General features: G+C 44.7%; 1 protein-coding gene across 1 annotated transcript in view; it reads left to right on the top strand.

Moving 5' to 3' along the window:
- ITFG1 (integrin alpha FG-GAP repeat containing 1) overlaps positions 1–26354 on the top strand; it is a 112487-nt gene that overhangs the window by 30377 nt on the left and 55756 nt on the right. The window contains exons 7-8 of the mRNA XM_006908739.2: positions 8680–8741; positions 12187–12268. Of these exons, the coding sequence (XP_006908801.1) occupies positions 8680–8741; positions 12187–12268 (144 nt within the window). The remainder of the gene's footprint in view (positions 1–8679; positions 8742–12186; positions 12269–26354) is intronic.

Below are 26354 nucleotides of genomic sequence, written 5' to 3'. Positions count from 1 at the left end.
ATGTGACCGTATGTGTTCAAGGGTTTATTTCTGGACTCTATTTTATTGCACTGATCTAGATGTCTGTTTTTATGCTAGTATTACACTGTTTTGACTAGTGTAGCTTCGTAGTTGGTTTTGAAATCAGGAAGTGTGAGTCCTCCACTGGGTTCTTTTTCAGGATTGTTTTGGCTGTTAAGGGTTCCTTGAAATTCAACATGGGATTATTCTGCCATGTTGAATATTATTCTGTAAGTAAAATATGATAAATCTACAAAGCATCAGCAGAACTGTACGGTCTGGCTTAACAAGCCATTTCATTCTTATTTTTGGTACAGTGTTTTAGTGAGTTTTTCAGCTTTAGGAGATGGAGTTCCGATTCTTATGTATAAGGCCCTTTGACATTAAAACAGGATCTCTTCCCGTCGAAGTGAACACTCTTAACATGACCTATAAATAGCATTCTACTATTACAAGTCTTGTTCTGCTTTTACATTCTATTTTTTCAAGGCAGAGAGGACAGTTCAAAGAAAGTTAGTTAAAGGCTTATTAGTCACTGTAAGGTTTGCTATTTGCATTACAACTGTCTACTTTCCATATCATTAGAGATGTACTTTTGGAGTTAACATTAAGTTTCTTAAGTTATTTCGTGTAGCTATCTGAAAAGAAGCTTTAATGCATTTAATATACACTTAACTTTCATGTTTAATCACTATTGTACTTATTTCCACTTCAACAGAAATATATTTATAATTTCACATGTGAAGTTTAGGGGCTACTTTAATCAAATTCCATAATCTCGAGGAAATTATCCACTCAGAATTATCATTTTGTATGTGAGCAATTTTTGTGGTTGTCGAGTGCACTTAGTATGTACATGACATTAATAAGTAAGCTTCACCTAATATTTGTTTTGAATGAGTCAGAGGCCATGAGTATGTCTCATTAATAAGTCGTTTCACCTTGAAGTTTCTCAACGATCTGATTATTTGGTTTTAATTTATTCTGGATATAGTTCTATATACTACAAACTGCCATGCGCTGATAGCGTTAGCTGTCAGTGTCATAGCTTATAAAACTGCATAATTAACTTAAAGCTTCTGATGAGCACAACCGTCACCTTCTCAGGGAAGCAACAAAAAAAAAGCCCCCCGAATGGCCCCAAGCGGCGAGCTCGTCTGCCCGCTCAGGCCCCATGGCCCCATCGTGCAGGCGCCTGACTCTAGCAGAGCTGCCGCACATCGCGTTCACGTCCACGTCTGTCTCCTGCTGCAGGCCAGGGGCACTCCTCGTCTGTGCCGGGTGCCGGTCCTCGTCTGTGCCGAGCACCAGGCACTGAGAAGACGTCGGGTGAGCGGGAGGACGTGAGCGGGAGGAGGGGCCTTTCGGATCCTCCATAGACAGGGAAGCGAAGCCCACGGAGGTCAACGATTTGCTCTGTTATTGGAATTTATCACCCTTTAAGTATTTTCTCACTACACTGCTCAGGATTCAGCAGAAATATTCCCTTCTGGTGTGTCCCGGAAGCGAAGTGCAGAAACCACGTAGATGGAGTCTCATGAAGGCCTCTGCTAAGGGTCTGCAGAAAGTTCCTCTCTGGTGCTTAGGAAGGAGACTGAGGCCGGTCGAGAAGACAAGACGGGACATAAGAGTTTCTAGCCCGGAGGGGGCATCAGCGCCTGCTGTTAGAGGTCTGCTTCGTGTGGCTGTGAAATAACTCGTGTGGTGCGTGTGACTCTCCTGCCCTGGATTTACAAGAGGAATTAGCTGCTAAACTCTGGTGACCATATGTATTGTTTGGCAGTTTATCCTGACATGGCAGTTACCACAGAGACTGACAGCTTCTCATAAATTTTGGAACATTCATCGCCTTGATTGAATCATGCCCATAGGAAATGAATTGCTTTCCAGTCCAGTTCGATTTTAAACGTCTAGCCACTGTTTCGTGAGCAAAATTGAAGTTTCTTCTCTAACCCAAATCCCCTCAGTAGGAGCCCATCGGGCAGTGAAAATTAAGAATTCTGTTAAAAGCGGATGACTCGGGGTCAGACATGCGGAGGATACATGAGGCGGGAAGGGACTTTTACGTCAGTGTAGACCGGCATGCAGCCTCTTCCCTCAGAGGAAATGAGGGTGCAGACATCTGAGGTGCCACGTTCCAGCTCCCAAAAGAACCATTTTGGGGAAAGTAAAGCTGATATAGGCAGCCGCTGAAAAAGTAGCAAGTATGACATCTTTATAAATTTGTAAATAAGGCGTAGGTGGCCGTGATAAGGGTCAGGATTTGGGAATGAAATGGTCTAATGGAAATAGGTAACCTTACTGTGTGAACCACATGGATGCAGACCGACTTCATTGCCCTACGAAAAAACATCAGACCAAATGCAGTTCTAAAATTTGTATTATAAAACCTTCATTCAAGTCAAGTTACTTTAATGAGAGTTGATGGAAAATCTGAAAATCTCAGTGATGATTCATGCCGAGCCCTGTTCTCCAGTTCTCTCCATCGCTAAGCGTCATCATCTCTGACGAATTCTTTACCTTCTGGAACATAGGATTCTTCAGAAGACAGAGTGTCTTCTCCTATTGGAATTTCAAAGTAATGTCTGTTAACCTATAGAAACATTACAAGATAAGGAATATTAAAACTTCAAACTCCCGCAGATGCCTTAACCCCTGACCTCAAAGGAACAGAAGAAATATGTGACTTCGAGATAGACACATCACACAGAATTCAAAATATTACCGTCTTTAAAGAATGTGAACATACCACAATTGCCTTAATTATCTTTCTCTTAGAAATTCAACATACAAGTTATAAAATATAAATCCCCAATGATAAAAATGTGGTAATTAAATTATATCTATTCCTGATTTGTTAATAATTCTCATAAAATGAAAATTTCAACCCCCTCCAACATTGAATTTTGGAGCGGTTAACAGACTCCCCTCAGCAGCTGCTGCCAGCAGCCCATTGCTTGGAGTTTGTCTTTACATTCGTACATGATCTGAAATCGATAGATCCAGCAAAAGTACTTCTGATGATGATTTGACTGACGAGGGGAGGCGGGGCGGGAGTGTGTATTTTTCACCCAGCATTGAGGGAGTTCAGCCCGGTAGCCCTGTGCCCCTGTGTCGCCGAGGGTGCTGTCTGAGCCTCTGTCTTGCGAACAGCCAGCCGTGGGAGGCGGAGGTAGTCAGAGCTCTCTGCCGAGCACCGAGAACCTTCGTGTTGGGCTGAGTGTTTCAGGGGACGGAAGAGAACGAAAGGGAAGGGCCGTCTAGATAGGAGGTTATGAGCGAGACTTTAAAATGATTCCTACAGATCAAAACTTCTGCCTAAGAATAGCATCTTGTGGATGGGGACCCATTCAGACGGTCCCTCGTATCTCTCACTAAATCGGAGCATCCGCACAGAATGTTATGTGGCCATGGTGTTTGACGTCGGCAACGTAGGAAGGTGGGGCTGGCTCTCTGCAGACAAACCTAAGCGAAGCAGTGATCTGTCCGGGGCTTCAAACCGAGTCTGCAGACATGCTTGCTTTTTTTTTTTTTTTCGCCTATACTGCTTCAAATATTTTGAATTATATTCCAGTATTTTTAAAATATGATTTTCACATTTAAAAATCGTGTCTTCATAACAACAGTTGGCTGGAACTGTTGTTCGGTGAGGGGCCCTTTTTGTCTCCTCTAAGTCTCCTAACTCCGTCTTGGTCACACGAGCCTTTCTTACCTAATTGAAGTTAGGGCCTCGTGCCTGGCCACGTTTGAGTCGATGGCCTCTGAGCTACAGAATGCAGTTGAACTGCTGCTGCCCGGGACAGGGCTGCTGGCGTTCTCCGGTTTATTGTAACGATTTCAGCGGTCACGAGGCCTCCGTGCGCTGTCTTTAGGAGCAGTGGAGGCAGGTGAAAGAGATTTCTATCCTGTCCTCTCGTGCTGCCTTTTCACTGATATAACCAGGCCTAAGGAAAACCGGACGGTCCCGTAGACCAGATGTTGGCTCAAGCATAGAAACAGTACCCGTTACGATCCTGCTTTGAACCATATTTTGTGGAACTGTCTGAAGCTTCCAGAAAATACTACAAATGTTATATTAAGTGTATGTTTCCAAAAAATGAACCGTAGTATTACGCTTTTAGAAATAGAATGACTGTCATCATTCAAGGAAAATTCTTAATGCAGGAACTCTAAATGATATTATGAGTATGTTTTTAAATTTCCATTGGAATATTTATCTTAAAACGTTGAGACTTCACACTGAAAGGATACAGTGCAAAAATTAAGCATCGTTTTGATTTTGCCTGACATGGCTGAGTTCACACAATCAGACTTTCAACTTAAGCTCCTAAAACTCCATGAGGCTTGCGGATGCCAGCTTGAACCAGAGGGCTCTTCAGTTGAAGGGAAGGCTGCACTCTGCTTGGCAGTGATTGAAACGCAATAGCTTAATCCTTCAAGCTATGAATGGAGATAATTGAAGCCTAAACCGTTTAATGTTTTTGTACACACTTACTTGACTACGTTCCTGTATTTTCTGGGTAAGAAATTACATGTGCATTGAATATTTTCACTATTCTTGTTAGAAGAATCTAATGAAAACGATGTGATTGCATTTGGGTTTACATTCTGAATTTTTCGCTAACTCGTGACGTGGCCTTTTGTTAGAGATTATTTCTTCAAGTGAATACAGTGATGTTAGCTGTGATCACCTCGTTTCTATCAACATTTTAGAAATCAGTTTTCAAGACGGGAAAGGAAACCCACATGCAGAATATGTGACGACTCCTGTAAAATGCATTGCTGCCGCTTCTGTGCTTAAGGGACCCAATGTAAGGACCTCGCCCCCAACTCCCCAGTCTGGCCACCCTCCCCCCGCCCCCACTCCCCTGGCCTGATCACACACTCTAGGACACAGCCTCACACGTACTCACCTGGCTCGCCCTGGGCCCTGGACTTGGTGCAGGCTGTGGTCCCTGCCCCCGTACGTGCCTGTCCCATTCCCGGCCAGGTGATCTTGTAACTTACCCGCACCTTCTGGCTGGCTGGCCAGGAAACAAGGCGGGGTGCACTGTGGGAAGTGGGAAGCGTGTCGCCTGCTGAGGACAGAAACTTCTCCATCCTTTTCAAACAGGAGCTAATGCGCCTTTAACCATGAAAAGTGGGCCACTTCTACAGGCTTTGAAGGTTCAAGTTCGAGTGAACCTGGGGAGTCACGGTTTTGAGGTTCATCACTCAAACGTTTCTATCTTCTGGGTCACATATTATCCTTTCCCAGCTCAGGCCCTGACCTTAGCTTAGCAGCCCTGCTTAGGGTGAGCGTTCAGCCTCCTGGGGAGGGGGCTCGTGTGCTCTTGTCCACTCTTACCGTTAAGTCCCCGCCTCGGTCCTCAGTACGAGCCTCCCTGACCTGGGACCCCTGTGTGTAGAACGGCCCTGCGGGCTTGCTCTGGGGTGCGATGAGCTTGTTTCTTTGAGCTGACCGGTCATTGAATGCAGACTGGCGCAAAAAGGGACACCACCTTTGGCAAGGTAGCTCTTTTCAACCAAAGCTGTTCCAGAAGGGCTGACAGCCAGGGCTGTCAGCGGCACTGCCAGCAGCTGAGGGAATAAGTCCTTCGTTTCTCAGAGGCGATCGGGGTGGTGTGTCACAGCATCCCTTCCAGTTACGTTAAGTGCATTTCCTGTCATTGTATCGTGTGAATTACTCTTAACCCCGTGGGAGGGTGAGGACATTATTGCTTTGTTGACCAAAATTTTTATCTAGCTGTTATTTTATCGTCATTTCAGAGTCTGAGGCATGATTCTTCATATTGAATTGTTAATTCATTGTCTCTAGTTTTATTTCTCCACATAATAAGTCATTTATTTTTTTCTGTTATCTCCGTACATGATTGAATAGTGAAATGAAAATTTTAAATCTATTTTACAAGGTACTTCTTATCCCTTATCTCACGTTACTGTTTCTCAAAGTCTTAATAGCTATGAAACTATGAAAATACAATCGGCAAACATGCAGTTATAGTTCCTAAAATTTTAAATGTAAATGAAACAACAGGAAGCTCATAATTTATCATCTGTTATGCAAATATTTTGAGACCATTACAGAATCAATAGAAAAGAACATTTGCATTGTCTTTCCGGGAATGGAGATGGGCGGCTGGTGGCCGTCCCCCATGCCCACGGCTCCTGCTTGGCCGGTGGCAGTAACAGGGTAGCCGTTCCGATTCTATTCAGGGAGGCCGACTGGCGCATCAAGGCTGACCGACGACGAGCCTTTGATCCCGTGTCACAGAGATGCCTCCTCGCTCATTCTCACGTGGGCCGAGAACTTCAGCAGTGTCATGCTTTTAGTTTGGACAGATTTGCTCGTGTCATATTATATAATCGCCTAATTGCCCCTTCTCTGGATGTTGCTTCTTTCAGATAGCCGAGAGCTTACATTCGGCATGGCTCTCGGTGATGCTGGAATTTCTGTGGCTGTTAATCCCTAATCACTTTCTTATGCTGATTATTTGCATTTTCCGATAATATAAAAATGGAACAGCTTTTAAACATTCTTAGTACCGTAATCACTGTAATAAGTAAAAAAATAAATAATAGTGCTTATTTTTAATGAAATGCTTTATCATAAGACCCTTCTTTTCCCGAGGCTTCCCATTTGAAGGTGCAGCGGAATAACTTTTTAGGCAGTCCCAGTAAATTTCCAAGAACCCCAGTATGTGGATAGCGTGATGTTTCGTTATTCAGCAGTCACTTGAACACATACTGGTCCCAAGCTCTTGGGAGCCATAGAGGTGTGAAAATTAGCAGACATGACTCGTCCCCCCCAAAAGCTCAGGAGGGACCCATATGAGACCAGATGCCAGGCGCATTATAATGACCATGATGACGGCGATAGCGTAGCCCAGTAACAACTAGGGGTCTGTGCCTCCAGAGAGGAGGGGCCTCCGGAGGGACGGGGACATTGGAGCCAGTTTCGAAGAATTAGTCCACCAGGTGGCTGTGAGGTAAAAGGCACTACAGAGAGGAAGTGTCTCGTGAGGGACCAGCAGGGGGTGAGCCCGGAAATCCAGGGGCAGAGGGAGGGCACCTTCACGCGACAAATGAGGCTTACCCGTGTCCAGGAGGACAAGGGGTAGGACTGGAGTTGCACTTGGGCTCTCCAGCATGCGAAGGCAGCGTTGGGGACACGGGAGGACGCTGGCTGCGGTGCATCGCCACACAGGTCCCATGTTAGGAGGGTTCCCAGGTGAGTGTGGAAGTGCACACTTTGTCGGGAGTGTGACTCTGGCTGAGCAAAGAAATCATCTTCACAAAAGACTACATTTCTGCCTCCATAGGCAAAGCACCCTCAGTGTGGTGAAAATAAATGCAGATAGTTGGAACTTACTCGGGGTCAGGAGTTTTGAGTTCAACTAATAATAAAAGTGAACAAATTATTTAGCTTTCCAGGGATTCTAGGGAAATCTTTATTATTATAATTATTCCATAAATGAGCTTCATTAAATTCATATGAAATCTTTACAGAAAACACATTAAAATATGAATGACAATTTTCTAAACATATTTAATAGGGGGAAAAAACTTTTCTTTAAAATAGTCATGGTCTCCCCATTACTCTGAATAATTTCCATTTTTTAAAACACAAAAGAATAATGTTGTTTTAATATTCCTGTGAGTCAGCTCATCATTTGAAAACTTTCCGTATTCACTGAGTAAAATTGCCATCGTGCAGACATAATGAATGCAGCTACTAGAAGAGATTTGCAGTTCACCTGGCCTTTGCATAAATAGGGTATTCGATTTAACTGTCAACTGATTTTTTTTTTAATTTCATTAGAATTTTTGCACGTTTTCAACAAAACAAACTTTCTTTAGTTAGAATATATAATTCTACTCAAAATTTGAAATATAACATGTTCATTTAACATGAATGCTAAAGATTTGGCACTTTTTCAACGAAACAGACTTTAGTTAGAATATGTAATTCTCAAAATTTGAAATATAATTCACGTTCATTTAACATGAGTGCTGAAGGTTTGAGATACTGTAATACCGTGATTTAGAATAATACTCAAACCTGGCTACGATGCATAGGTACATGCTGCCTTCAGGGTGAGGAAGCAAACTGTGATCATGATCAGAATGTCTTTTTTTAAAATATAGGCGACCTTATATTAAAAAAACAAAATTCAACTGAGAGGTCACTCAAAGATCTAATCGATTATTGAGTGATTCATGAATCGGGCACGTCCCGCATAGCAACCAGAAGGAAGCGCCGAGGAGTTGTAAGAAACGGAAAGATTTGCTAGGAAGACGCGTGGGGCCGTGGAGCTATTAGCAGAGGAAAAGAAAGGGTTGTTTGGGGGCCTGGACCGCGCTGGGGGAAGAGGAGGGGAAAGGTCCTCATTCCGCGGGTGACCTCTTCTGTCTGTGGCAGGTAGAGAGGCCCCGCGTGGCATTGCATTGCAGGTGATCGAATGAGGGACTGATCCCACAGGCTCCCTGTCAACATTTTGCTTAACTTTAGCGGTGCAGGGTCATCTGCTTTCTTTTCTCTGACGGACTCGAGCTTGATAAGGTGCAGTTCAAAACATGTGTAAGTGCCAGAGTATTAATAACTCCTTGTGTTTGCGTTTCTTCCCGTTTCTAAACATCCATGTCCGTAACAAAACAATTCTGTTATTTTCCTTCTAGATTTATTCCTCACGACATTGTCTGCCTCTGGTGCCTCCCAGTTTGAGATATGGGAAAATTTGGTAAGGAATCTTTTCTTTGAAGCATTTTTAAATGATGGCATTCAGTAAAAGCATACAATTTTAGAAAATAAAATGGAAGTAATCACTTGGTCGGTTGGTTTTAACAATAAATAGAACAACTTTAAGAGCCTTTGGTTGCATTGCTGCATTCAAACTGCTCAGTACTGCCGAAGGAAATGATTCATCCAGCATCGGCTCCTCTGCAGGTTTGTAGGCTTGCCTGCCAATTAAACCAATCAGTCTGCCCTAATGTGCGTGTTAACAGGGCCCCCGCCAGGCTGCCAGCTGTTGAGAGAGGGTACTGTCATTTAATTTGTCAGCGTGATGGTTTACTGAAGAAAACCCTTTTTTTAAAAGATTAGTTTTTCCTCCTTGCCTTCAGGCTTATATAAAAAATAAGAAAACAGACACTAAACTTACTGCCAAGTTGAAAGGATTAAGGAGTATTTCCCAATGTTTTTTTTTTTTTAATTGCAAGTAGAAGATTCCCAAACTGATGTCACAATTTTATTTAATTTTTAGCTTGATGTAGATTATGTGAAAGATTAATTCATGAAGAATAAGTCATCCAAAATCTGAATTTCAGGCTGCACATAGAGGACAGGATTGGAGGAGAGGCCTGAATGGCCCACCGAGTGACAGTCATCAAGCGACGGTCAGGTGTCGAACCTCACTTGTAAAGATTAAGTGAAATAGTCTGTGTAGAGTGCCTGGCACACTGTAGACAACTAGCAAATTTTAGTTTTAGATCTCTTGGTTTCCATCTATTTACTCTCATTTGTCTTTTATTCAATCCAAATTAAACCCATAATATTTTATGGATTTTTTATTAAAATACTGATGAGCAATAAGCAGATGTGAAAAAAATGTGAAGCACAAGCTCGCGGAAGATGTGCCGTCGGCCGCCTCGTAGCGTCGGCAGTGCTGGTGGTCATGACCAGCCTTGTTTGGGGACGGACATGAGGACAAGAAGCTTTGTCTAGATGACATCAGGGCTTCTGAATACTGCTAACTTCTAAACCAAGCAACAGGATCCCTTTTTTTTTAATGGGGTGTAGAAGAGGAAGCATTTAGGTAAAATGCTAAACCAGAAAGATGAATTGTTTAATATACTACTTTCATTAAAAATGTGATCATATTCATTTCTCTGATGATAAAAATATGGTTGTTATATTCTTGATGATTACTATAAATTAAATCTCACACTGTTTTCAGGTGGCCTTGAAAATAATACCTCAAGTGAATCTTGAGGTATTAGAAAATGAGAAAATCAGTCATTTTGATTGATTAACTTGATCCATAGGGGACAGGGGGGGAGCCTCAGTACACATAAGTATAATGTGTATATAAAATTCTGAAACACTTGAGTGTATGATGTATTCTCAGCCCAGGTTGATCTGAAGGCGACAAAGTGAAACAGCTCAGTAGGAGAGGGCTCTGCACGAACAGACTGCATTTTGAGTGGGGTCTTTTTTCCCATTATCGTTTCCTTTAAAGAAAATTAATAAACGGGCTATTAGACCATAGAGACCGTAAGGGTCGTTCCTGCTGTGAAACAGCCGGGTCAGTACGGTACCCATTAGTACAGATCGAGGCGAGTGTAGACGCGAAACTGACTGGCTCGGATGAAGTGTGGGCTTTGTAACGTGGAGGGTCATCTTCATCAGAGATTGGACATACAATTAGCAGTAACATGTAAATCGACCCAAAACCTCAAAACCTATAAAGCCATATTCGCGAGAGGAAGAACGGGAGCTGCAGCAAATCCTTTCACAGGGTCGGCTGTGCACACAGCCACGTGGTAGGCGCCGTGGGAGAGAGAAGGGAACAGAGCTGGCGGCCAGGAGCGGGGTGAAGATGCGGGTGTGGGCGACCCTGGCTGGTACGACGAGAGGCTCGGGCCCCGTGCTGCAGGGAGCTGAAAGACGGAGCGGATGCTCCATCCGGCCCGCGCAGGGCCTTCAGGGAGGGCTTCCGAAAGGATTGGCGCCTCAGGCAGCAGGTGCGCAGGGCCGGAGTGGGTAGGAGAGAGAGCGGAGGGGAGGTGGGCGAGGAGAGGCACAGGAGGCACAGGACCACCCCCCGTGTGCGAAGCGGCTGGTCTGGGCCGGAACCCGAAAAGGCACTGGAAGGCAAGGATAGAAGAATCGGTTCAGACGTGGTCAGCAAAGCCGTGGCTTCTGAACTGGGTAATCTGATCCTTTAAAACTTCATTGAGACGCTTGTAAAGGTTTCAGGGCTGAGTGAGATGACTGAGCCTCCATTCCCGCAGTTACCGGGCTGCTGCCTCTCAGGGAGGTTCATCCGGAGAGCCTGGAGGGGGGCCGTTAAAGCAGAGGTGACTGGCGTTTTATGCTGGTGACCAGTCACAGGAAAGACGAAAGGAAGGAGCTCATTCAGGGCAGGAAAATAAAAGTATTTTAGATAAGAGACGTATCCAGAAAGTGGTTAGAAATGTAGGTCTAGAACTCAAGAAAGGGAAGAGATAGAGTCATGAGGGGAGAGAGCGCTAAGGGACTGAAGGCAAAGCCGGACCCTTGGACGACACCTGCCACCCTCCCTGTCCCAGCCGCTCGGCCAGGTCGTCCTGCGTGGCGGGGTGTGTCCTGCACGTCGCAGGCTGTCAGGCGGTATCCCTGGTCTCTGCACACTCACTGCTCGTAGCTGTCCCCCGCTGGGACGTTCAGACGTCTCCAGACATTGCCCAGTGTCCCCTGGAGAACAAACTCACCCCCAGTTGCGAACCATTGCTTTACGTGAGTGAAGATGGGGACACATCGGACGTAGCTTCCTGATCGTCTTTCTCCCGTGTAAGTGTGGCCAGTGTAACATTAAATATTAAAACGCACAGGCCGAGGCCGAGGCCGCCATCACGGGAAGATGCTTGGCACAGCGCGGGCAGAGCGCGGCAGACGGCGCCCTGTCCGTCAGTGGCCGTGGGTCGGCCACGGCGCCGCTGGTGCTCGTGCGCTGGCAGGAGCGGTGGCGTCGCCCCCGGCGTCCCTCCTGCTGGTGGCTAACGTGGCCTGGAGGCGAGCACCTGGTGCAGGTTATCTCCTAACCCTCACGGAAACCCCTTTGTCCTGATTTGCATCTTCTCCCCCGACTGGACCGCGAGTTCCCTGGAGGGAGGAGCTGTGTTTTCACAGCTCTGCGTATTCTAAACCCAGTATGGTACTTGAAGCAGAAGACACTCGGTGCGTCTGGAACTATGGTGACGGTGTAGTCGAGGACGCCAGACCGGAGCTGACAGCCGGGAGGGCGTCCAGGTGCCCTTCATCAGCTCACGGCCTCCGTTTGTTTCGTGAGCGAGGCGGCACAGGAGGTGGGCGTCATCGCTGTGCGGTACAACAAGAGCCTTTATTTCTCGGCTTTAGGTAAAATGCTTGATTTCACACTTGGATGAATTACGATGGTCTAATCCAAAATTTTCTGCCTTTAACAGGATGGAAATTTCTCTGTCAGTACAATATTTGAAAAACCTCAGAATATGATGGTGGTTGGACAGTCAGCATTTGCAGACTTCGGTAAGATTGTTTTCGTCTTTCAAATCCTTCCCGTCTCTCTGACCTAGCCATATTAATTCGCCATATCAGAAAATAACTAGTGTCTTCAGAACTATTATAGATTTAAAAGATGCCTGTTCTAGTGTTATACATGGCATGTAGTCAGTTCCTTAACGCAGTAAGGAGCGATTTATGACACGTTTGTTTAAATTATAGTTTGAACCCAAGGAGTCCCTATTTGTGAGAAAGTCTTCTTATATCCAGATTTTGGAACCAAAATAATCGAAGGAGTTAATTTGACCTCTTAAAACTTGAGTACTGAAAAACACTCTTATTTACATCTTAATACCAAAGGAGTAACATCTACTACAAATTTGGACATATATAATCTCTGTTTTCTATAGATTCTGTACAGCAAACCAAGTTCACATTGGTTAGGAACTTCCAGAACGTCTGTGGCCCTTCGATCGTTTGTCAGGGTGATAATTAAAAGGACTTCGGTATCAGGTGGGGACATGGCTTAGATGGCCACCACCTAAGTTAAAAGCTCACTCCCTTCCTGCTGTTCTTTCATTCTGCTAACAAACACCTCACAATGCAGCTGACATGTCACCACATCCAGAGTCCTCAGTTTCTCATCTACAAAACGAAGATGACGATTATATCCACCTCAAAAGGCCCTCGTGAGTGGCACGGTGTGAGTAAGGCTCAGGCACGTGGCGGGAGCACAGGAGGGCACTGTGCGGCTTGTCTGTCGCTGGGCTCGCCCGGTTCTGTCGTCGTCACTGCTCTTCAGCCGGTTACTAAGTCGGCCCACCACGCACTGTCCGGCCTGTGTCCCGGCACGGCTGAGACGGGGTCTGGCGGTGGTATTTTGTTATTTGATGGAAATGTCAACGTGAACCTCTATGTCGTACTGTATTTTAGTTTATTACATTGAATATTACTTTGATCTTAAGCAAATTTCTGGTGTCCAGTTTATAGTCTTTAATAGAAATAGTCAAGTGATAGAATACATGAAAGTAATTTTTTAGTTTGGTGATTGACCTAATGAGCTGGGTTAGTGACAGATCTCTTTGCAGGTCTCTGTAGGATAAAAAGTGTATATGCATTCTATAATTCTCAGGGGGCTCGCAGACCTCCCTTAATCCTTGGTAAAAACCCCCAAATTAAAGTTATTTGTTTTATGATTGCATGTTTTGTATGATAAGGTTCATTGCTTTTAACAAAATTATTAGTAGCTTTACTTTGAATTGTTTTGAAATTGCACTAACCATAAACATAGACATTTACATTAAATGTAAATATGCAGAATAGGATACAGTCAGTTAAGAAACACTATTTCTCCCCTGTTCTTAATAACTTGAGGTAGTATATCAGTAAATTTTTAACGTATCAGTAAACTTTGAATAAATAGCTCACAATATCTGTTTAAAAGTCCACGTATTCTTCGTTGGGTATTGTCAAAAAAACAAGACTGTTAATGAGTCCAAAAAAGCAGATGGCACCGAATGAGTTCATGAATATTAATATATACAAAATATGCATTTTTCTGTGTATTTGAATATGTGACTCGCTTCCTGCCCGCCGTCCTCCACCCCGCCCACTTCCTTTGAACCAAGTCGAGGAAAGTGACTGACAGGAAGTCAGCATGATTTCAGAAATTCACCATTCATTCAGTTAAAAAAAAAAAAAAGGCACACGCTCGAATGAATGATACGGCGCACAGGAAGAATCCTGTTCCAGAAAGGAGTTTAAATGGCTCCCAGCTCATGCAGAATGCCTAGGAACAGACGTTTTTACAGCCGTGGTGACGTTCTCGAGCTCCTAACATGAAATATTAAAATATATTAAAAATATCTACTCTAAAGTGAGGCCATTCCAGCATATCCACAGTGCGGTGGGCAGCGTGGTTTGAAATTAAACCAGGAACCTGTAGCGAGCAAGGTAAGGAAGGAAGCACAGGCACGCGCTGCTCAGCGACAGGGTGTGTTCTGAGAGGCGCACCGGAAGGGGACTTTGTGGCCGTGCGAACATCACGGTCACTCACAGCCCGGTGCTCCTGGGCCACCAGCCCGGACAGCGCTTCACCGCACTACGTCGGCGGTTCTGACCCCGTGGCGAGTGTTATGTACCCAAACATCCAAACACAGAAGCAGAACAGCGAAAACGCGGTTCAAAGGATGAAAGATGGTCCCCCCACCGTGGGCACTCCCACGATGGAGCTGGCGGCACCGGGCGTTGCTCTGGGCGCCCCGCGTGTGAGGCCGAGTGGACGCGAAGGCCGGGCCGTGACTGTCCCCTGCTGCAGACTCTCCAACGCGGGACACTTAGGCTGCACTCAGTGTATGAAACCGCACGCGGCTACGTCAGGCGTAACAAAGTGAAGCCGTCGAGAGACGCGGTGAGCACGAGGCGTGAGGCTGCTGGCGTGACGTGGCGCTGCAGCAGACTTCATAAGTAGAAAGGAAGCGCTAACGATTAGGAGCACAGTAGAAGCGTGAACCGGTAACCGCAGTCCCTTGTGGTCGTCATCTAGTGTCACGTCCTGGGTGTGATCGTACACGCGTGGCTTGCGTACGACTGGCAGCACAGGTTCATGGTCACCAGCGTCACCGCACCTCAGTAGTGCATTACACCGTGACGATGATGGCTGCAGCGTTCCTAGGCGATGGGACTCTCTCAGCCCCCTCGTGTCTCACAGGACCACCCTCATCTACGTGGCTTGACCGAAACGTCATTATGTGGCACGTGACTGTATTCAAAGTAATGATGTCATTTATTTTCTTTATAAGACAAAGAAGTCCTTTCCCAGAAATCAGCTAGTAGAGCTCCACGGAATGCTACACAGCCAGAGGTGATGGCTCTGAAGATTCTGATGGCAGAAAAGAGTAGGCAACGTGTTGTACACTGTCACCGTCCTCTAGAAAAGCAGACTAGAAGGAAATGTGTCGAAACGATAATGGTTGTTTAGATAGGGTGGTGGGTCGGTTTATTTCCTGTTTTCCAGATTTTCCGTTGCGCTTAGATTAATTTAAATATTAATTTAATAATGAAAAAGTAAATTACAGAAGAGTAATAGTCAATAAAGAAACGAATAGCTGCTACAGTGTACGAGAAGCCATACCATTCATTGTTAAGATGTGTGGCGAAAATGCAGATTTTAATACAGAATTAACGATGATAGAGCTGAAATGCTTAGTTTGAGGTAACAGCCATTATACTCCCTCTTGTTTTACAGTTAGGTGTACTCAATAACAGTGTGACAGATTAAAATTTTTTCTTGTTAGTGCTTGATCTGCACCTAAAAGTAAATCAGATGAGCCATGTATAGAAATTAAAAAATATTTTTATTGAGGTATAATCGACATACAACATTGGAAATTTGAATTTTATATTCAACTGGGTCCTAGGGAATAATTGAATGTTTATATTCTCTTTTACAAAAGAATTTTAAAAATCAAATGCCTTTAAATAGATACTTATATTGTAAAAGAGGGTGCATAGAGGAAAGTTCTAGATGTTACTGCTTTCTGGGCTTGGTCTTGTTACGTGAGTTATTTAGGGCTGCCTTTCATCCCAAAGACTTAATAGTATACTTTTGTTCATTTGTTTGTTTCTTAAAGTTGAAAATTGGCTACCCTTTTGTTAAGTGGCATTATCTTTTTTCATTAAATGCAGAACACTTTAATATATAGAATATACACAAATTGGATTAAGTGCAGGATTCAAGGAATTTGAAACATAATACTTGTATTTCCTTGGTACAGATGTATCCATTCAATCAAATAGTTTAATCTGTTCTTTAAAATTGTGCAGCGATCAGTTTTTCTTCCTTTCAGTTTTGCGCTGAAGAAGAACAAGGTGTTAATGAATTCAGAATCTCCTTTCTGGAGTGCCTGCTACTTGGACTTCTCTGTTCTAGAAGCTGGGCATATGGCCATGAATAATGCACACGAGAACTCTGCTCTCATGGAGTTCAGATTCTATCGAGGGAGGAGAGACAAGTGAATTAGTAGGTTATTTTTAGAAGGTGGCGAAAGCTTGGAGGAAATAAGGTACCATCACCGGAAATGAGAAGGGCTGTTTCTGCAGCCGATCGGAGCGACTTGACCCGAGACTTGAGCAGTGTCACAGGAGGGCTCAGAAGAGTGTCCTGTGCAGACAGAGCCACCTGCGAGGGTGTTCAGGGACAGAAAGGGGCTTACCCAGGCCGTCGGGGCCTCACGGGCCAGGGTCGGGAGTCTGGATTTCATTCTAGCTGTTATCGGAAGCTCCAGGGAGACTTGTTAGAACACGCGGGTCACCAGGCAGTGGCTACGAGGGTGTGGACTGGGGCAGTCGCTAGGAGATGGAGAGATGTGGTTACATCTCGGGAACGCTGGAGACAGACGTGACAGGACTCGCTGAGGCATCGGATGTTGGACGGAAGAGGGAAAGAACTAGCAGGTGCCTCCCCGACCATGGGTGGGCAGCCGTCTGGGTGCAGCACCGTTCACTGAACTGGAAAGGAGCAGGAAGCGGCCTTTCGGGTCCTGTTCACCAGTGGTCCCGCTGCGGGCGCGTTCAGTTGGAGATGGCGAGCGGCAGCTGCAGGCCCTGGAGGGACGTAGGATGGGTGCCGCACAGCCTGTTTTAGGCATGGTCCCTCGGAGGGCCTTGGCCCTTGCTCCCTCCCCACACAGAGCACTTCGTCTAGGAGTTCCGCACGGCTCGCGCGCTCAGCACGCCGCGTCCTAAAACATCACCTCCTCCAGAAAGCCTTCCCTGACCACTCTAAAATCGTGCCCCCTCCCCGCAGCACCCCCCACCTCTCTCCATCTTCATTTTCCTCCGTAGCGTTTGTCACCGTCTGGCATGCTGTCTGTCCGTTTTGCTCGTGTGCTCTCGCTAGAAGATACTGCGTGGGCGTGTGTGGTCCTCTGCGCTACCTCACGCCCGGAGCAGCAGCAGCCACACCGTAAACACTCCGTGAATAAACGAAGAACTTTCTAATTGAGTGAACCAATTCGTTTTTAAGAATCGAGCCCAGATTTAGGCCAGGTCTTAAGCATCTTCAACCAGAATCCTAAACCAAGACTTCCGAGTGCTATTCACGTGATGAGGACTGATGTAAGGCTATTTTTGCTCATTTTGATTAAAGTTAAGTGATTGAACTAAAAATTGTTCCGAATCTCTAAAATAGGTGCTGCTTCCAGTAGGAGACAGCCTGGGTCCTCATAAATTAGAGCTCTTGGTCTCCATGGTTCCCTTCTCCGACTCCCGCGCTCTGACAGTGCGCGTCGTCCGTGGTACCTACATTATTACCTGTCGTATTCGCACAGCGTCCTCGTATCCTCTGGCTCTTCTTCGTGCCAGTTTAGTTCTGATATCGTCAGAGTAAAAGCGACCAGTTGAAATAGTTCCCCCTCCAACCTGCTGGACCTTCGTCTCCTCCGACCGTGACCTGTTCTCGGTAAAGCCGCAGGTTCTGTGCGCACTGCCGTGTGGCCCGGCACTGACGAGACGGGCCGAGCGCGCGTGCCTCTCAGGCGAGCCCAGCTCTGCCGCATTCCCCTTTCATCGCGTGTCGCCGTGGCGATTGCGTGCAGTGGTTGCCATAGCAAAAGTGATTAGTCCCCGAGTTCGTGCTTTCCAGCAGAGGCTGAGGCATCTATCTTGGTGAGTCACAGATGCCAGGTGCTATTCTGATAAATATTTTGAATGCTTTTTGATTGGAAATGGTAATTTATACACAAATGATAAAATTACTACTGCAGAGTCTTGATTTTCTATATACTCAGCGTTTAAAGCAGACCAGGCTGTATTTGTTTCTTTTAAAGCAGACGAATATCGGGGAAAACTAGGAAGCTCAGCGTCCGAAGCTCGTACGCGCGGGTTTGTGTGTGATGGGTCTTCGCCTTTGCAGGTAAAGGCTCTTTCGAGTAAAGCCATCTCCGGCGTGTTGTATTCTCCAACTACACCATGATTTTGACTTTTCAATGGCGCGTGGTGTCGTGAATGTGCAGTTAGTCCCGGGAACGGTCACTGTGAAGTACTTAGACTCCGATGCGTGGGCTTGCCCGGGACGGTTCCGTGGCGCATTTTGTCCCTGTGAGTGGCTGTCCTTCCTGTTTCTTTGAGCGCCCCGTGATTTCTCTGTCGTGGACTGGCCATTTGAACACCACGAAGGGCTTACTCTGGAAGCCAGCCCCCCACCCTGCCCGGGGTCCAGGCTGTGGCATCCGTTCGCTTGGCTGTTTTTCCAGTCGCTCTCACGCAGGCTATGCTTCTCGTCGTGTGCACTCCCCGAAGCCCGCTCCTGTAGCTCGTGCTCCGCTCACGCGCGGCAGAGGTCTCCTTGACCAGCAGGAGCTTGAAAGATGGGGGGACCGCTTCTCCTGGCCTCTGCGCTTTGGCTCTGCACTGGATGGCTCCCTCTTGACTTAGCCGGTCTTCGGCTGAGGGCTGAGGGCAACCCGGGGTGAAAACTTAGGGTCTCCCACGTCTTTTCTGAGCATGTGTCTTGCCCTGAGCACGCGCGTGGCTTTCTAAATTAACCCCACACCCACGCCCACACGCAGGTGCTTTTAAATGTCCGAATTTTCCAAACATTCTCTCCCGGGTCCCCCCCACCCCGCCCCCATGCTTTAGGCAGCCAGTGGTATATTTTGACCCATAACCTTCAGCTCTAGCATCTGCGGGCCCTGTGTTATTTTTGTGCGGTGCTCACTGTTGCCCTGGCCTACGTCTCAAGTTAGATGAAAGAAAGAAGCACCTCGCACGTGGCTCAGGCAGCCCCTAGACAAGTCAGAACAGATATGTACAGTAGTTTGCAAACAAGGTCTGCTCCGTTGCCTCTGGATCTGGGGCCTCCCCTGGGGACACGAGCTGTCAAAGCCTCGGCTCTGCTGTCACACCCAGCAGGGCCAGGGCAAGGGCAGAGTTTGCCCACCGTTTTCAACTTACCTTTTATTTTTAATTCAGGCTGTCAGCCTTTGACAGTTTCTGTACTTCTGGCAAAGTTGTTTCTATAGGTTTCTACTTGGCCTTTTTATGTGTCTGAAGCTGTCTAGTCTGCCATTTTGCTGATGTCATTTGGTCTACTTTTTGTCTGTTTTAGCAATTTCATATAAAGAGAATCCTGTAATGTTTCTGACTTCTTTCGGTTGACATTATGCTTCTGAAGTTTATTCGCATAGTGCGTATGCGTAATGTGTTCCTTTTTACGGCTGAGTGGTATCCCGTTGTCTGAGCGCTGTCACCCACTGAAGAGCATTTTAGAATGTTTCCAGTTTGGAGCTCTTCTCAATAAGATGCCGTGAACATTTGCTTAAAAGACTTTGTGTAGACGTACAGTTTCATTTGTCCCTGGTTACAGCTAGGAGTGAAATTACTAGGTCTGTATGGCAAGTGCCTCTTTAACTTTTTCCTAGTTACCAACCTGTTCTCCAAGTGGATGTACCCTTGTAAGTACTACCCCCTACATAGGAGGGTTCCAGTTCCTCCGCATCCTTGTCAGCATTTAGTGTAGTCTTTCTTCTTATAACCATTCTGTCGAATGCGTAGAGGTGTCTCACTTTGCCGTTTATTTCCATTTCCCTTATGACTGTTGATGCTGAGCATCTCTTCATGTGTTTATTTGCCACTTGTATATTTTCTCTAGTGAAATGTCTAGTCTAGATCATTGTCCATTTTTTAATTGGTTGTATGTCTTATTATTATAAGACTTTTTTGTATACTCTCGATACAAAATCTAGTATCTGATATAGGATTTGCAAATCTTCTGTAAGTTTTCTTCTAAAGTTTTCTAATTCTACCTCTTATATTTAGGTCTATAATCCATTTCAAGTTAATTTTAAAGTTCTTGAAAACAGTTTGTATTTTTCCTCAACTCAGAGTACTATATTATTTAGATTATTTTTTAATCATAGTATTTGTGGGTAGGAGAATAATATCATAAAATGGAATCCACTTGAGAAATTGTACTAATATTGAGTGATGATTATTTGCTCAGAGTGAGGACGAAGCCGCAGGACTTCCTGGCTGTCAGAGTTGAAATTGCATGGACCCAAGTGTCAGCATTATAATCCAGCTGACAGTTCTTCACCCACATAAAGATGTATAATTTGCCTAGAAACAAGGCTTCAAGAAATGACTCGTAAGGGAAAAATAATGTGAAATTACTTGCTCTAGGACTTTTTAAAGGCTTATTGCACCTAGGTTCGAGTGTTTAATGCAGAGCAAAATGTATTTTCTGCAGCCATAACTCATCCTACAGGACAATGACCTCATTTATCAAGGAACGAAGGGAAAATGTGCACCTGTGCTGCGGGCGGGGTGTTGGGTGGGAATAAGGGCGGGTCTCACTGTCCTTAGCAAAGTCAGCGATCAGCCAGATGGAAGGGAGCCCGATGGGAAGCACTTTACGTGCTGACGCAACTATTTCACGACTGGCGGGCCAGTGTAGCAGGACGGCGATGGCGTGTCTTCCGTGTCATCATGGACATGTAAATTCATAAGACACTGTTTACTGGACGGCGAAGCCATGCGGATGTGGATATCACAGCTTGTAACTTTTGAAATCTAAATTTGGGCCGTCACGTTTCTGAGTCAGTGTTGCTTAGTCGGCCCCAGTCAGTGGTGAAGAGTCTGTTCTCCCGTTTGAAGAGCAAGGTGAAGGGCGCAGATCCCCGAAAGCCGCAGGGAGCCTCGTGTCCTCTCTGTTTGTGTCGTGAATGAGGAACTGGGCATGGGGACGAGAGGGACCTGCCTGTGGTTCTGAAGCCAGGAGGCTCCTGGTGTGAATCCCAGCCCCTCCCCCACCTGCTGCCCGGACTTAGGAAAGTTATTGACCATTTCATATTGCGGTTAACACGATGTTAATATATTTTGCTGAATGAACAAATTTAGAAGGAGCGTTCACATTTCTTATACCTGAACCGATAAACTCAGAAGATAAGGTTGTATTTGAGGACTTATTGTCCACGACTGGCCACTGCCTTAGAGTCTAGCTCTCTGCTAGGTCACTAATCCTGGTCAAACCCTTCAAACGTGCGCGTCAGTTTCAGTAAGGGAAGGAGATGGCCTTGGATAATAAACTTAGACTTGAAATTTAAATCTCATACTTACCAGCCACTCACTTAACTAGCTTTCTGCCTGGACGATTACTGTCACCAAGCACCAATGTCCTCGTGTCTAAAATGAGAATACAACTACTTTGTTCACGGTTTTTGTCAGAATTAAGGGTGAGAGTGTATACAAAGGAAGCTCTGCTAGGATTCAGCAGAGGTTAGGGGCTTTCCTGTTCTCCGCCTCCACCCAGCATACCCCTCCGACGTATCAGAGCGGGGGGAAAAATGGAGCCAAGCTTTAGGTATTGTATATTTATGAAAATTGAGACAACCGCGTGTTTGGATGTTTCTCTCTCCTTTTTCTTCTTTGGTGATTTTTTTCAGTGCTTACAAGCACAATTGAGAAGTTTACAAATGTAATAGTAAGTGATGTTTCAATTATTTCACAGATGAGTAACCCCTTAAATCGCTCCGGTACCTTTGAATAAACTGCAGAAGGCAGTTAGAAAGCCGTACATCAATATTCTGATGTTGCGTGGCGACTTATGCCCAGATAATTACCTGGGCCTGGCCATTCTTACATCAGAATCATTCCTAAACAGAGCCCGCGTCGCCGAAGGAACACGTGACTGGAGGCAGGTCTTGCCTCTCCCTCTGCACGTGACCCTGGACTAGCAGTTTCACCTTTCCGGGCCTTAATTTCCCCACCTGTAAAATGGATGGCGGTAACGGACATGGTGTCCGTGGCCCTTTATATTCCTACCATCTATTTTGAACTTAGTCAAAGTCGATTGTTACATTCTGTTGACCGATTATTTAAAGTAAAGGGATTAATGATTAGGAAGCTGTGTGAACAAAACACCGAAGTTAGGGGCGATCTTTACACCTCTTAAGTCAAACAATTTACTTTTCATTAACGTACATGAAAGAACTTAAGAGATCGTAGCTGATGCAGAATTTATCGTTCACTTTGCTTATGACCTTAGCGACTTAATAAAGTTCGCTTCGCTATTTCTCCTTTGAAAAGGTTGTATAAAGAGATTCTGATTTGGAACATGAATATCTCGTGAGAGTGATGGCGTTGTCACTGCTGCCAGTTATTCATTTCACCCGTCCCCACCCTCGTGACAGGAAGTTCACAGCCACCTAGAGAAACGGAATTCAGCCTGAGCTAGAAAAGTCAACTCTTCTCCGGACATTTCGGATAGAAGAAACTTTTATTAACATAATCAGGGTGCGGGGTATTCTTAAAGGTGAGGGCTGAGCCCCGAGAGCTGGAGGTCTTGGTGACGCGTTGGTTATTGTAGAGATTACATGTTTATCAGCCTTCACCCTCAGCGGAAATGATAACGACTCTACTACAGTTGGGAAGGGAATTAAAGATGTTTATCTTCTGAGAAAAAAGTGCTAATTAGCTCATTGTACAATCAAATGACTAAAAACTTCTAAAACACTTTTCTCATGGAAATTTCAAAATTAGCATGACTGTAAAGTACTTATTTTGCAAAAGAATGTTTCAGATTAGCCTTTGAAATCTGTCCCTTTTTTGTGCTTTGAAACTAGCCCTGTTTATTTAAAATATCACAGGTTATAAAGGGATCTCAGAGGTGAATTCCCAAGGGCACATGTTTCGGTGACGAATGGGTGTGGGCGTAAATCGCGGGATAACCCCAACTCGTGGCCATTGTCAACGTCTGGGTTAATGAGCCGATTTCCCTTTGGGGGTGATGCCATCCTTCAGGCTCTCCAGAGGAAACTGAATGGCCGTAGCCTTTCCCTGCGTTTTTGGAGCAGCGACTCTTGACTTATGTGAAAGCGACTGTCGTTGACCTTGTAGCATCCACGTTTGTCACCTGTTTGACACCGTTGAGTGTTCGCCATCCTGACAGGGACTGGCGTTTATTAAGCTTGCATGTGCCAGGCACGGTGCGGTGGCTGAGAGCACAGGGTTGAGTCAGGCTGCCCGCCTCTCAGTAACTGGTCACAGGCAAGTGCCTCACCTCTGGGTACCTCTGTTCTTCTGTTAAGTTGGGGTGAGAGCATAGGATAATAACATGGTAGGTGTCACTGTGAAGACGAGATAACGTGTAAAACTTACGACAGTGTTGCGAACGTAGTGAACACCCAGTGAATGATTGCCAGTTTCATCGTCGACACCATTTAAAATGTATAAGAAAATGTTGGGGTACTGTGTGCATTTTACAGATAAAGAGACAAAGGCTAAGAAATGGTAACTTGCCTGTAGTCACACTGCTAGCAAGTGACAGCTGACATAGGAACCCAGGTGCTTGTGACACCTAAGCCCATGGTCTTAAACCGTGCCGTGGCCTTGGCGAAACTGAACTCTTGGTATCAACTGCGTTACAGAAACGCAGCTCAGAAGTCGACCTGTGTGCCACTGAGCACCCGAGGCAAAACAAGGAACTGATGCCCGTGTTCATAATTTTGTCATTTAAAACGAATGTTTTGAAGAAATTAAGTTTATACCTTCCACATGATAATACGATAATATGTTCTTTTTCTTTTTTCTTTTTTTTTTTAATTGACCTAGCACCTGTTTCTTACTGTCATAGTTTGGTTTATGAGCATTAAAAAAAACACTAAAGAAATAAAATATTTTCATGCATGCCCTCTTTTTTAAACTATTCATCATTTATTTTAAAATTCTGAATTTTTTTCCTTAAAAAATCTAATCCGGCTATTCTAATCCTTTTTGTGTCATATTTGGTCGATTTCTGTGCCTGTAATTTATCCAATGTTACTGTGCTCTTTTGAAAAATATAAAGTGCCATACTCTATATGTTTCAGTGGAAGCGAAAAGAAAATGGACTTTGGGTAATTTTTCTATTTTAGTACCTACTTGTATGTGTATTTCCAGCTCTATATTATAACGAACCGCAACAAATGTAGTTTTGTAAGTGAATACGTTCCCTATCACGTGTCTCTTGACAAATGCGATGGGAAAGCTGTTACCTCTTCCCTTTTCTGCATCTGTTTTAGCAAGAAATGCAGTTTTAGAAATCATAGAAATCTTCTAGCTTTGGGTCCCACTTTCTTTAGCAATTAAAGAAAGCCTGCAAATCTGTTCAGAACCTTCTACCATTATTAGTCGTGTGACTTGCGGTGTTTATATCCGTGTATGTCGTAGCCATCACGAGTGAGTTTTCCAGGTGGTGGAAAGAGTCCTTTGGACTTAGCCCCTGTTTGAGCTGTCGTGCCATTTTCTCCTCTGTAATTCAGAAATCGCTGATTCGTTTTCGTTACTGAACTCAGAGTTCCAGGTTACAGATCGAAATATTTAGCCATTCCACTTACAATTTTTTTACCTTATCTATGGAGTAACATTCGTCAGATCCTAAATTTCTGCTTTCATTTTTCATGATCAAATGTTTCCATATTTCCCACTAGCAGTGCGTCCTGGAAGTGAGGACTCTCAAGACCAGGCACTCTGTCAGTCCAGGAGTCGTGCGTTCTTTCTCAGTCGCCTGCCTACTAAGCACAGCATTCTGCTGTCCCGAGCGCACACAGCGAGGGGATACGGTAACATAATCAATCCTCACAGTGGCCCCTCGCAGTAGCCAAATCGTGTTCCTTTTGATCATTTTACAGATAAAGAGAAATCATACAAGACATGTTGAGTTTCTTTACTGAAAACTATGACTCATTCAGTAAGGGGTGTGGTACAACTAGGTATATCCATCTGTAAAAAAGTATGGTAAGATTATAACTCACGTTTTATACTAAAATAAATTCCAGGTGAATCTAAGACTTACAAGTAGAAATAACGTCTCAGGGTGCTGTGAATTGGAAATGCCTCTATAAGTTATAACCAAAACCTAGAAGCTATAAAGGAAACTATTAATAAATCCCAAACCAAAGAAAAATTTTCTTAATGTAGGAAGGACTTCTACAAATTGGCAAGAAAAAGACCGATAACATCATTGTTAAGAAAACTAACAATTAAAACCATTTTCACTTAGAGTGGCAAATATCAGACTACTGGATAATTCACTTATTGGTACAACCTCTCTGGCAGAGATTCTCAAAGCGTGGTCCAAAAGCGGACCCCTGGGGCGTGGGCAGGGACTTCCTGCAGCTCTTCAGGGGCCCATGGGGTCAAAACCATCTTCACTGTAATTCTAAGGCTCCATTTCCCTTTCTCAGTGTTGACATTGTTCCGACGATGTAGAAACCGGGCGGGTGAAGCCACTTGCCACTTAGCTCGGATCAAAGCAGCGACGCCAAACATGATTAGCGTGTATTGTACTCTGCACTCACAGTGTTAAAATAAAGAAGGAGGTGGAAGGAAATAAGAAAAATAGTGTCACTTAAGGATGTTTTTGATGAAGCAGCAGAAGAAATCATTAAACTAAATCTCGACACCTGAGCTACATACCCTTCTGACCGTCTGTGTCTGGAAATGAGGACGCGCGGATGAGGCGCTGTCTTCCCGAAAGGCATCTGTGCGCTCAAGCAGCAGCCGAAGCGGCTATTTCTGTTAGTGTAACATGCCGTTTTTTACCTGAAAGAACAACTGACAAACTATGGTTATTCAGACCTGGGAATTTGGTAGACATTTTCTCTAAAATGAACAAAGTGAGCTTATCACTTCAAGAAAGCAACGGACGGGAAGGTGCCAGGGGTAAAATTTGATTTTTATAGAATTGTTTTATAGAACCGTACACCCGAAATTCATATAATGTTATTAAACAATGTTACCCCAATACATTTGATTTTTTTTAAAAAATCAAATTAAGTTTAAAAAATTTTTTTTACACATTTGATCTTTCAAGCAAAAAACATGGAAATTTTGGAAACTTTTATCTGCTCCCATGAGCTGACGGCTCCCCAGTACCTAAAGATTTTTTTGATGAGACTGGTGGCGATATTCACTTGTGAATTTTTGCTATTATATAACAAAATGTTTCGACATTTGAAAGATCCGCATATCTCAGTGAACCAGTATTTTCTAAATGTTTGCTGTGTGATTTTTACAAAGTCAGGCCTTGCTAAAACATTCCTAAAACATTCAAAGTATAAACTAGACTGCCGGC

The sequence above is a fragment of the Pteropus alecto genome, unplaced genomic scaffold (assembly GCF_000325575.1).
Source record: "Pteropus alecto unplaced genomic scaffold, ASM32557v1 scaffold123, whole genome shotgun sequence".
Lineage (NCBI taxonomy): Eukaryota > Metazoa > Chordata > Mammalia > Chiroptera > Pteropodidae > Pteropus > Pteropus alecto.
Note: the sequence above shows the minus strand (reverse complement) of the source record. Positions and strands in the feature narration are given on the sequence as shown.